The sequence below is a fragment of the Apteryx rowi genome, unplaced genomic scaffold (genome assembly GCF_003343035.1).
Source record: "Apteryx rowi isolate R43461 unplaced genomic scaffold, aptRow1 scaffold_98, whole genome shotgun sequence".
Classification (NCBI taxonomy): Eukaryota; Metazoa; Chordata; class Aves; order Apterygiformes; family Apterygidae; genus Apteryx; species Apteryx rowi.
Window position 1 is genome coordinate 1,757,026 of NW_020451293.1, and position 13,226 is coordinate 1,770,251.

A 13,226-nucleotide genomic window follows, 5' to 3' on the forward strand; every position below is an offset into this window, starting at 1 on the left:
GGCTTGGGGGACACAGTGGACAATTTCCAGGAGACTGCAATGCCTTGTCTGAAAGTGTTTATGTAATTCACTTCCCATGGAAGGTGATGGGTTGGAGCGATAAGAAAAAGATACCTAGCTGGTTTGAATATACCCATGTCAAGATGTTCATCTTTAGGAGGGAGGAGATGAGCTCTTCACCAGGACAGCTAGGTGCCTAAAATGGTACAATCCAAATGCAAACCGGCTTTTCTGTCACTCCTCCTAAACGGCCAAAAGAGCAGCAGGAAGAGGGAACCGAGGCTCTCCTCGCTGTTTGCCCGAGTTGAAGTGTGTCAGCCCACGATCATCTGGAAAGCACTGTTTTGGAGTGAGGTGGCCRTGGCTTGTGAAGAGTGAGGTTGCTGCTCCAGGTTGTTTCTCAGAGCTTTAGTTCTTGGAGCTACTTTCACCATCAAGGATGACTCTTAGGATGATCTTAATTCCTGATAATGTTCACCCTGCACTTTACTGTGGGACATAATCATTTCAGCACAGGTAACTGGAATAAAAAATTGAATCAGTGGCTCCCTTCTGCTACAGACTGAGAGGAGAGCTTTCTGAGGAGTGAGAAAAGTAAAGGCTCTCTAGTTTTGTGCATCTAAACTTAACCCTACCCTGCGCGCACACACTGCCCTTTATTAAACTTACAGTAGCATCTATTGGAACAAAATGCTAAAATGAGAAATCTGGAGTTCTCATTCGTGCTTCACTGCACTTTTTCATAATGTGAGAGACTTGGACTTCAAAAGTAAGGAGGTGTTGAAGGGAAAATAGCAAAAGCTAAGGAATCCCGTTAGTTCTTTCTGAAACATTGCCCAAGTTAAAATACTGGCTATTCATGTAAAATACCTTCACAGCAATGTCCTTTTGTATGACTTAACAACATACGCTTCGGAGAACACTGCCTCCGGAGTAGTGTAAAATCTGAAACTAACATGGAGAATCACTATATTATTAAAAAAAAAAAAAGAGCGATTTATTTCTTGTGCTAAGGAAGGGTGTGCCTGTCATTGAGTTGCATAATGGGAAGTTGGGACATTGTACTATTAAAATTCTTGATAAACTGCATAGTTAATCATCATCCAAATAGCCCCTGATTCTTTCCTTTTCATTCTGGAGTAGAGGGGTGGTGGTTAGAGGGTTTGTCATTGGAGGGAAAGGGAATTGAATATTTAAATGTGGCTTTCTTTATGACAAGGCACTAACACGACTCCCGTCTGTATTTAAATGCTGTTCCCAGGTTACGACTATGGCTATGTCTGCGTGGAATTTTCACTCTTGGAAGAGGCCATCGGATGCATGGAAGCCAACCAGGTTGCTTTACACTTCGGTCAATGCTGCTAGAAGATTTATTTTCTTTTTGGTGGGGTGGTGGAAAGCCAAAGAGGTTTTTTTTGAACCGTTCAAAGGAAGATGTGTTCTTGTATAATACACAACACTGCGGTTTAAATATTGTTTCCAGAAACTTGTAAAAGGCTTAGAATTGCCAGTGTGAAAGAGCTGCTGGACACTGAATGGTCTGCTTTCCTCCCTAGTGTATGTCAGCACGCTGGCTAGATTCAGAGGCTGGGAGCTGACAGACTCCTAATACAGGCTTTGGCCCTGATGAGTTTGTACTCATAAGGGAAATCCAGTTGGAGAGAACTCTGCTAGCCTCCCCCAGTTGTGCGTGCACACACACATACACATGTGACTGTAGGTGAGGCCTCTGGTATGCAGCTCTGAGTTGAGTAGGACTTGTACACCCCATCTTTCTATGTGCCTTGTGTGTGGGAGAGATTTTTAGTTGTGTATCTCCTCATATATCCATCTTGTCCTTTGGCAAGCTGGAGTTGCATACAAGAGGTCAACCCTATGTGCAGTTGCACCTGGTGAATCTGAAGGTTTCCAGCCCTTTAAATTGCAAAGTGGCTTAAATCCCCCATGCATAAGTACTCAAGGGGAGCCTCACTCTGACCTGTTGCTTGATGCCAAGGGCTGTCGGCCACCATACAGGAGTCCGTTGCATAAGATTTGTCAGAGAAGATATGGATTACCATCTCGCACCACCTTCCCCTTCCCTTGGAACTGCAGGGATGCATCATTCACAAGAAGCCACTTAATGATTGATCCCTGTTCCCTCTCTACGTCCCTATCTTCTTCCTCCTGATTTTCTTAAGTAAGAATTCATTTCAATTCTTTAAAGCAATTTTTACCTGGAATTCCATGCCGCCCTGTCAGCAGAGGAGAGTCATGAGTCAGGTTTAGAGCGGTGCATGTCCAAAAAACTTACTTAGAGTTAATGAGTCTTCACAGCTGAGGTTCTGGAGGTCCCACTAAGCACTTGCATTTGCCTCTAGTTTCAGTTACAGAGATACTGTAGCCTATAAAAATGTTTTACACAAATAATTCTGTTGGTGGGAAAGAGCCCAGCACATTCCCAGCAGTAGAGGAGAGGGGCACAGTGAGGGAAAGTTCTAGAATTGTCTATTAATTTTACCATCAGTGACAACTTTTGTTTTCCCTTCAGTGCTGCCACACCCCCCAATTTATTATCTTGTCACTGAGAAATCTGTGATTATGTATGACCCTCCTTTTAATCAAATACCTTTACATATGCTTTCCCCAGTTCTGCTTGCATGAAATTGTGTGTCCCTGTGCAAAAGCCATTCCCAAATACCTGGGAATTTGGGAATTCCTCCTCTTCCTGTTGTTAACACCTGCCCCTTCTCCTGTTTAGAGCATCCCATGGTACCTGGACAGGTGTTTTACCCAGGTCAGGTCAGAATAGGTCTGTTGCTACAGTGAAGTGCCTATAAGCACCTGGCCCTAAACTGAACAGAGTGCTTAAAGGAGCCCAGCAAATCACCGTACACACATGCACAGGAGGAGATTCTGGTTGGCATTCAAGTGCCATTTACGCTGATGCCACCCAACGGTTGCAGCAGGCCTTCAGGTTGGATAGTTATATAGCCTTTCTCCTTCTGGGCATTTGTTTAAGCTGCTGCCAGAATTTCTCTCCAGATTTGGATAATGGTCCTAGCTGTGCGTTCTGCCTAASTGGGACATGTTACGAACAGCTGGGATAATAAATCTTCCAGTTTTCCTTCCTGCCCCACCTGGCTGTGCATGTGATGTGTGCAGAGGAGACCTGGAAGAGGGAGTGTTTGGAAGGGATCATCTCCAGCATCTGCACATGCCAATCTTGACCATGTTGTAGTAGTGCTACAGGAGTTTGTAGCTAGTGAAGCAAGTAATGTGTGCTTCTTGGCCCAGGGTGATCCAAGCTACCTGAAGTCAGTCAGAAGACTTGTAACCCCTGGATTGCCTCACGTAGGTGCACTTCTATATGTTGCCCTGGATTGAATTTGAAAAAATTGACTTTTAATTTAAGAAAACAAATTGGTAAGATTTATATCTGATTCACTGCAAGGATGGAGGCTAACTTTCAGTTCTCAATAAAACAGAAATTGAGATATTCAGAAAGTGAGTGATGCAATTCAGTTCTCCTTAGACAATAGATATCCCATTTCAGTCTCTTCAGGGTAGAGTTATACAAGATTGTCTCCTTAGATTGAGAATTAATCTGGATTTTTACAAGCTGCAAAAAAAAACCCAAAAAACTTGTGTTAGCTAAGACTTAGATTCTTTTGTAATTCAGTTGTTTTTGGAAGGTTATCAACTATCCTTGTCAAGTCCCATTGCTTATGGGAGCATAAATAGCAAAGCAATGTCAACTCACGGTGACATCCTAGCACTTCACTAGCTAGCCTGCCTCTTCCTCAGTTTTCTGCAGGCTGGGAATGAGCACCTTTTACAGAAAGCATTTTTAATGCTGTTCAATGCCTATTTAACTGCCCCAGCCTAGAGAACAATTGGTTACCTCCCTATATTGTATAATTCCTATATTGTAAAGTCCTTTTCTTTTATTCAGCACAGACCAGCATTCGCTTAAGATCATTTCCAAATTTGCTGACTGCAGATTTACCAGGTCCAACTCTCTCCATTCAGTAAGTCTAGCATGTGTATGTGACTGCTGAGATTTGAGGGGTCTTTCTACTAAATACACTGTGTTAAAGAAAAACACCAGTCTTCTATGACGCCCTAATTTTGTAAGGGAGTTTCCTTCCACCTGTATACACTGCTGCAGTGAAAGTAACTAAAATAACCCCCTTATTAATTGCTTTCCCTCATTGATTGTTGTGGTGGCAATTTATTACAGCTCAAAGGTCCAATCTAATGTATATGAAATGCAGTGGATTGCCATTATTGTTAGGACAGAGGTGTTACACTGCAGGTTTTGCTGAGCAAAGAGCTGGCTGCCAGCTGTCCTGTCTTTGGGCTGGCTCTTTGCAGGTAGGGAGGATTGGCTGTTGAGTTGTTTTGCAGAACCCAAGTGCAGCACTTGTTTCAGCTTGATGGTTATGATGGTCCTGTTGGTCTTTTGTCTGAAGTTGGCTATCATTTGACTTTTATGAGAGAAGATTTCTTTTTGTGAGGAGCTGCTTTTCCTTTTGGGGAGGCAAAAGTATTTTGAGTGGCAAATGGGTTTCTATCTGCTAAGTTATGTGGGTTTTCCTAAATAATCTTTCCCTCCTTTATTCTTGTTTTTAAAGGTTGTAGAATGTTATGTGGTTTATCTTCTTGCGTTTCCTTTGCATTCAGTTGGCACAGCCCCCAGTGTAGTAGTTGGCTTCTTGGGCGACAACTTTGGGAATATATCCCATGACTTTTGTTCTCAGTATGCGGTGGGATCCATTTGAGTACCTGAATTCTCTTTTCTCCTCCTCTTCCATCTGTAGAAGAAGCACATTTAAAAAGCTCGTTCTTGGGTTCAAGAAAGTCAGGTGGGAAATGAAGTACCCTTCAGGTACTGTCATGTATGATAAAGGATGGTGAAGGAGGAGAAATGGAGGGATCCAGTCTCTGCTGCGTGGATATTTTACTGTTTTCACTGAGGTGGAGCTGCCTGTGATGTACATGGAAGCAAAAGAATTTTTTTGAAGCCCAGGAGTAAATGATTAGTTTTGACAGACAATATAGTAGTGTCTTCAATGTTTTCTTAGACCTCAAACTTAGCAACACTGGCAGCATAAATATTTCCTAGCTTTTGTTTCTAGTAATTAACAACTTTCTGCCCCTTCCCTCCTGCTTCTTAAGCAGGAGGTGAAATGGTAGAGTTATAGCATGAACTTCTAAAAATGTGTGCTTTCTAAGTTGGGCAGGAGGTCTGCAGGCATGTGCTAGAGCAATTGGTCCAAGACTTGCTCTTGTGCCTCCTGCCCAGAGACTCACATGTGTTGAAGAACTGCTTTTTTGCACTGTTGTGCAGCTTGACCTTTGGCTGGATGTGGCATGGCTGTTGTAAAAATGATGGTACATGAAAGCTTTTGCTTGTGAATGTGAAATGCAGCAGACTGCAGTTAAGCCTGCTCTCTGCCCCTTCTACAGGGCTAAAATTATATCCTACAGCACTCACTGGCAGAGCCAAGCCTAAGAAACAGCCTTATTTCAGTCATTGCCAGCACATGAAGCTCTTTCCTAAACAAGATGGTGTTTGACATACTGTTCCTTTGACTTAGTTTGTAGGTGATATTTTGCCTTGAGCTTGAACGGTTTGAGATATTCCTTGGCCACATGTGCAGGATGCAGATGCACCACTGTAAGTGGTTCTGGTTCTGCTTGCTGAATGCAGTGATACCCCTACTCCCTGCTTGTTACTTACTGGAGAGGGATATTTTGTAGGTGCCTGCTTTATTTGAGCATGTCCTAGCACTGTGCAACTGGAAGGATCAGTTGTATATTTCTCCTGCTATGAGCCCATCTCCTTTTATCCATTCACTGCAGTGCTTTTCTGCATATTAAGTGAGCATAACTTCTAGGACAGATCAGACTTAACAGGTCTTTCACTGTAGCTGCTGATGTTAAACTCTGCAAGAGGCTCTAATGAGCAGATAAAGCCTAGAACTTCCTGTCCCAAAGATATTTGCAGTAACCAGCCACAACTTTGCATGGATTCCCAGTTAAATACTGAAGAAGCTCGTGGTACCCTGAGAAAGCTTCAGTTCTGGTGATCTATACCATCTGAATATTTCTTGAAGAATGCTCTTGTGCAGGATGCAAGAAGCATGTTGAGATTTGTGAGAGAAAATGCGTGTCCAAACATAAAAAAAAAAAAAATTAAAAAAATCGCTTTCTTTTGGGGAGGGTATGTTGAGTCCATCATATACTTGACAAAGTCGCTCTCTCCTATGTTAGCGTTAACCTGTGGCTGGATGTGGTGATTAGGAATGAGCGTATCTACAGCTACATTGAAATCCATTTGCCTGGTAGTCTAGGAGTGCTTGAGATGGTCTTGCTTTTAATATTTCCTCCTGGGTTTATCAACTGACATGTTGTCTTGTGTTTTTCTTGTTGTATATATTAGGTGTGTGGATTTTTCACGGGTTGTATCATTAGAGTGCATTCTCTTTCCCCTATTAAGCCTGTCCTGCTTTTAACTGTGTGGATTTCTAGAGTTGCTTCTTAGAGTCTTCCACTTAGAGCATGTGTAGGGAGAGGAAAGAGGCTTGTATACCTAGGTTATCTTTCTCTGTCAACATCCTAATGATTTAGCAAACATGCATATTGAGGAATAATTGTTTCATGGCTCAGTGACCTGGGGAAAGTTCCCCATTCTAGGCTACCTTGTAATTAGATGAGTGGGTTTCCAAGCAGCACAGTTTGTTTTTCCATGTCTGATTCACTGTTTGACCTTGTCATGAGCTTGCCCTGGGCTTACGTCGGTGAGGCTGACACAATGAGTCAGTCATTTGTTCATTCCCAATTGTTGTGTCTTGCTAACCATGGCATTGTACAGTCATTTAATTTGGGTTGTAAGCCGCTGAGGTCAGTAAGGAAGTCTAATGCTGGTCGGAAGTTTGCCTGTGAATAAGCAGTCAGATCCGCCTGTGTTGACCTGTGGCAGGTTGCATGTGTGGGTTTACATGTGTATATCCTGCGGTAGTGCTGTGTATAAAAGCACTGCCTACTTCTCTGATCAGAAGGACTGGCCTAATCTTTGTGTGTCTCAGAGATCTTTCTTGTGCAGAGAATGTATTCTTACGTTGTAAAATGTAACTACCAGAATATTCTGGTTAATTAACTGTACTGACAATACTTCTCTTGACTTTCTTCTCTTCTATCTTCTCAAAGTTCAAGCTCTCTTGAATCCTCTGAGTCTTTCTCCCTTTGGCACAGGAGGTCTTACGAGATCTTCTGCCAAGGACTTCAGACCCTTCCTTCGGTCAATGATAGCTGCCCATCAGGGTGTTTTTTCTGCCCTTACCCAGATAAAACTACAACCACCTTCTTGGCAGCTCTGTTCTGCCCTGTCTCAGGAAGCAGACCATGCTAACTAACTTATTTTAAAATAAGTTTACTTTTAACTGGAAGAGTTGTGAAGCTGCATCTTCTAGCTTTACTCTTATGATCCCAGCTTGCCATCTCCCTCCACCTCCCTGCTCTTCTTCCAAAATCCTGTCCTTTTTCCCTCCAGCCTCACCTTAGCAGTGTGGCGAGGATTGTATGCTCTGTTGCTGCTGCTGCTAAACTGCTGCTCCATAATGGGATTCTCCCAGAGGATGGCTTCCGGGAGAACTCTTTGGATCATGTAGCAGTTGCATAAGCAGGACTTCCTTAGTATCTCTGATCTCTGACAGAGGCATATGACACAGCAGTGGATATCTCTGAACTCAAGCGTTGCTGACCATTGCAGAATTGTCTGTTCCAGGTGCTGAAGTCCACTTGGGCTGCTCTATAAATAGGTTATTCCAGCTAAAACATTTTTCCCTACCCTTCTCCAGAATGAAACTGCTCTCTCTCTCTGGTCCTTGGACAGTTGTCTTCTGGTTGCTTCCTTTTTTCTTGCTGGTTGACATTAACAAATATGTGCGATGGTGTCACTTTGAAATATCCCTTCTTTCCTCATAGATCTCAAATGTCTTGTTGATCAAATATTTCTCTGTTGAGATGGATGTTCTATTTAAAGTGCCAGGAGCTTGAGCTGGCATATGTTAAGAAATAATGTGATTACCTGAAGTTTGTTTAAATAACTTCATCTGTAAGTGATTACCAAGATAAGTGTCCAGTCTTCCCTGGCTGGCTGATTTATGATGTGATATGCAAGTACTTGCAGTGCTTCATTCACTCCCATTGGGTGATGCCTGATGCTGTGCAGCCTTTGAAGGTGGGCTGGGGTGAACAGTCCTTACACTGGTGGCTCAAAGTGAGGAACCGCTGTTGTGCAGCTGAGCCTTTGTCAGGACCTGGCATGGCTGTTGTAAAAATGATGGTACATGAAAGCTTTTGCTTGTGAATGTGAAATGCAGCAGACTGCAGTTAAGCCTGCTCTCTGCCCCTTCTACAGGGCTAAAATTATATCCTACAGCACTCACTGGCAGAGCCAAGCCTAAGAAACAGCCTTATTTCAGTCATTGCCAGCACATGAAGCTCTTTCCTAAACAAGATGGTGTTTGACATACTGTTCCTTTGACTTAGTTTGTAGGTGATATTTTGCCTTGAGCTCGAACAGTATATTCCTTGGCCACAAGTGCAGGATACAGATGCTGTTCACTCTGTGTAACCATCAAGTCTTCTTCTCTTAATCTGTTAATGGAATATCCTTGTCTCAGGGCGGAAAACCTGGTCACAAATGCTACCTGTAAGTGCAGATTCACCTTAAAACAAAGGGCAGTGTGTTACCCAAGAGTGTGGGCTGTCCCTACTCCCAGGTTATGTGGGTTTTACCATGTTTACATTCGTGTTTGACTGACTTTATAGGCAGATCTGTAGAAAATCCAAATATATTGTTATAAACACCTTCCAAATGGTTACATCCTTGTAGCATCAAAGTGCTTCAGAGGAATATGGTAAATCAGCAGTGGTATTAATAGTGGCTTGGAACAGACTGATAGATTGTGTATGTAGTCAGATGGTGATTTCAGAAGAAGTAGTAAAATCCCTCGATCAAGCTCCTATTTGAAAGTTAATAGGATTCATGCCACTAATTTGTTTTGACGCTTTTGAAGTCATCCATTAAGTAAGCTGACGATTAACAAAGCTACGATGCACTATCAGGAATTCCCTCTATACTCTTGAAAGTGGATGGTGATGATATGACTGAAATTACTTAAAGGAAACACAGAAGCAGTGGGAGGGAAATGTCTGTGTATGGGTTCGGCTTGCATGCATAATCACGTAGCACAGGATAGCTTTCATTTCCAGAGCAAGATCATTTTCTATCACAATTTTGCTGTACTGGTTTTCACAAGACCTGTCATTGCAAAAGAGATTGCAGTCGTTCTCAGTCGACTCCCAGCAATGTCAGGAGCAATGCCAGATGTATTGTAAGGGCTTTTGAGCCTAATTATAGCACTAAGAGGCAAGTCTTGTCTGTCTGGGTTATTTTGCAGATTTGTGAGCACACCAAAATGTTGCAGCATTTTTCACTTGATGAGGTTTTTTTTGTTAGCTTCAGCATCAGAACTGTTCATTCATGCTTTTATGCTGTCATGATGGTGGTGGTGTTTTCATTCCTTGATGCATGAGCTGTTGATGTTGGATTGCTTGGAACAGGAAAAGAAGAGGTTGAGGCTAGAGGCTGAAGAGAAGTGTCAAACTGTGCATGCTCCATGGGATCAAGGAAGGCAGAAGCACTATTTCCTCCTCTTAGAAGAGCAATGGTCAGACTGCTTTTCTGCAGAACTATGGGTATGATAGCGTGAACTGGAATTCTCTTAAGAACGTGCATTTTGGTCTGTTTTTTTCCCAGTCAAGTTTGTGATGGACTCTTATAATATAAGTCAAGGAATTTGGTGTTCTTTGAATTGGGGTACATTCGAAAAGAGTACCCTGAATTTTATCACTTCTGCTCAGATTATGAGAATCTTTCAAGTAAAAGGCTAAATACAGAAGTTCCATAATTTGAAGATGCAAGGTCAAAGCTCTGGGAAACAGTGGGCAGTCAGCAACTTTGATTTGAGAATTTCTGTTTCCACATAGTTTGACTGTAACTGTCTTGGGGATAAGGTTCTTGACTAGTAATGAAATATGATTAAAGTGGAAAAACGGGGACTGAAATGCCTGAATGGACTATGGTGTCTGTTATCCATCAGTCACAGGACATGAGGAAACAGGTCTTAGCACAGAAAGGCACACAGTGTTGTCCATGTCATTCCCCTGCAATCCACGGGACATCTTCAAGGCTCTTATTACAGCTTTAATACCTACAAAAAGTCACAAAATCCCACTGTATGCTGCAGGAAGAGCTTGGAGGTGTTCAAGAGCAATGCCAGTATTCTGTCTGCGCCAGATGAGAGAACAGGTCAGGTGAAAGGGTGCAGAGGGTGCTGTGAGAGGACTGTCCTCTGCATATCAGAGGAAAGGCACACCCTTCTAGTCCTCCTTTCTCATTTGCGAGAGGGAGAATTTCTTCCTGCATCATATCTGATGGCCTCTTTAACCCAGTGTGTGTGAATAGGACAGCAACTGGATATCTGAGAGGTCCTCACACCACTGTGTGACTAGTTTGCTATATCTTTGGCTATGATTGCTCCCAGAGGAAGACGAGCAGGGAAAATACTGAAACTGTGAAGTGTGGAGTTGACCTATTGCAATGAAATGTCTGATGGAAAGTAGCATTTTGCCTTAAGGATTGCTTTGATGCACTGTTGCACTGCATGTGTGCATTGACAACTACCAGATGTTACATCCAAATGTCCTCCTGCATCTCCACCACTTCACACCACCTGTAAGTTCAATTAGTCATGTTTTCTGCAGGATGAGCAAGCAGCTTCCAAAAGTAGATTCCCCAAAGGACAGTGATCTAAAATCAAATGTGTCATGTAATGAATTACACTTTTAATGAAGCTCAAGGTTGTAAAGCTCTAAACATGAGATGTAAGTATTTAGATTTCTGAAAGCATCTTCTTTAGAACAAGAAGAGCAAAGTATTTCTCTCCTATTTTCATAAACGACAGGGGAAATCTTAGTTTTTGTGACATACGGTAAATGTCTTAGCAGAAAATTAGCAACATTCAGATGGGCTTCATGTACCTAATTTGAGCCAGGATGGCAGTAAAAACCCAAGCAAACTTTTGCTGTACTTTTCCATCAAGGATCTCAGGAGCGGAGTTAATAGAGGAAGTGATTTTAAGTCCTCAGAACCTAATAACTATTTTCTTACATGGAAAATCAGGTTGTGAGGTCTCACTAAGACTGTGTTAAGCTGTACATTAATTATAAGATGAATAAAGCATTTTAGTGTTTATAGTCCTAGATGAACGTCTGCTTGGTTCTTCCCAACTTGTGATATCACTAGAGAGCAGGGCTGAGGGTTTATTTTCCCCCCTGGCAACGCGTTCTTCTGTGCCTGTTCCATGTGAGATCAGTATTCATCCTGTACCACTGCCTACTTCTCTGTCCCTTGTACTAAATTAGCTTTCTGGTTTTCTGGCTTCCAGTTTGTACAGGGACAGTCATTAAATGTAAGTGAATTCCAAAATGTTTAACATACGGCCCTTCATGGTAGGCATCCCTAGGTGACAGAGTCCCAGAAGAGACTCAAGTGGTAATAACCGTGCTACCAGCTTCCATGCTGTTTATGTGACAGTTTAAGAGGATGTCTGTGCACGCTGTTTCCCCCTACCCAATCCATGAGGTTCAGCCAAGCTGGGGCACTTCTGACACAACAGGGAAGCACGTTCCTTTCCTTCCCTGGTGTCAAGGTTACTGTAGGAACAGCTTCCATGCACACTGATCTTCTTGCCTTCAGGCATGGGATGGAGCTGAGCTCTGTTGACAAGCCTGTATGTTGGCGCACACGGTTACGGTGATGTGATAGGAATTATCATTCAGAAAACAGAGGTAGCATTGCACTGCTGGTGCCTTTCCCCAAGCAGCTGACTTAGGTCTTTCTCTTACTCTTCTGGAATCAGCACCAGGCACCCTCTTTTGCCATTAACTGGGAGTTTGGGGAGATGAAGAAATGACATCTCCAAGGGCAGAACTTCTCACCTACAAGAGTTGCTGCCTCCCAGCCAGGGTTTTGGGTCTCTTTCCTGCTGCAGGAAGGATAAACTAAACTAATAAACAGAAAACACTGCCAGTGATGGCTCTGAGTGCGTAATTAAATGAACGCAGAAGGGAGTTGTGAGGCATGTCTGGGGGAGAAGAGCCTTCGAACTGTTCTGTTGCCAGTTTACACTCTGCGTGCTCTTAAACATTTGCTGCTCTGCAGAACATCCTGCACTCTGCTCATCACACAGATCAAGCTATGTTGGAACTGATGTGTAATCTTCGAGTTAAATGTCTTGGTAAAAAGGCATGTTTTTATTTTGGTGTGGGATCTTTAAATGCATAATCAAATACACTGAATGGCCTAGGAATAAATTTGCTCCATGAAGACTTTTTTTTCCAACATGATTTTCCCTTGGGATTGATCTTTAATATGCTACAAGTTTTGATACTGTGTTTCAAATATATAAGTAAGGAGCTGGGCCTTTCCTCATTGTCCTTCCAGCTTCCTATTGCCCTTGCTAATTGTAAAGTCCCCCTGGGGGAAGCACACAGGAAGGGCCTGGAGTGGATTAGTGCATACGATTGCATTGTGCTAACATGTTTAATCTTTATATTGTTTAACAGCATTATGGGATGAGACAACCTTTGAACAAGAAGGTGGCTATATAAGTATTGAGAAATATGTGCAGGCACCAGAGCAGCAGTTTGGAAACTCTAAGTATGTTCTTCAAATAGAGGATGCAACCCGATTCACATTCTTTTAGGCACTGGCACAGGTTTTTGACTTGCATGACATTCTTAGCTCCCCCTGTAACAAGTTCTTAACCACCCATGCTTCTCTTAGCTGTGGAACAGAAGCCCAGCCAGTAACACCAAAGCATAAAACTTGCCCCCCTTAGATCCTTTAACTCCTGATGTCCCCAAGGTAGGTGAGTGGTAGGTGAATGGTAGGTGAAGGGTCTGCTGTGCTTCACTGGATCAAAGAAAACTTTCAGAGTTTTCCCGAATGCAGAAGCATTCATATCATGTACTGCCCAAAGCTGGCCCTATAGCATGTAAAGTCCTAGATGCTTGCACATTGTTTGCTTCCTCAAGCTGCAACACAACTGTTGTCCTTCTTGAAGCTGTAACTGGGAGCTTGCCTGTACTGACTGTTTTAGTATTGTTCT

The 13,226-nt window shown here is 42.7% G+C and overlaps 1 protein-coding gene across 2 annotated transcripts in view; it reads left to right on the plus strand.

Annotated features, from left to right (window-relative positions):
* RBM6 (RNA binding motif protein 6) overlaps positions 1–13,226 on the plus strand; it is a 57,195-nt gene that overhangs the window by 18,118 nt on the left and 25,851 nt on the right. For both annotated transcript variants that reach the window (XM_026054987.1, XM_026054988.1), the window contains exon 5: positions 1,262–1,335. In XM_026054987.1, the coding sequence (XP_025910772.1) occupies positions 1,262–1,335 (74 nt within the window). The remainder of the gene's footprint in view (positions 1–1,261; positions 1,336–13,226) is intronic.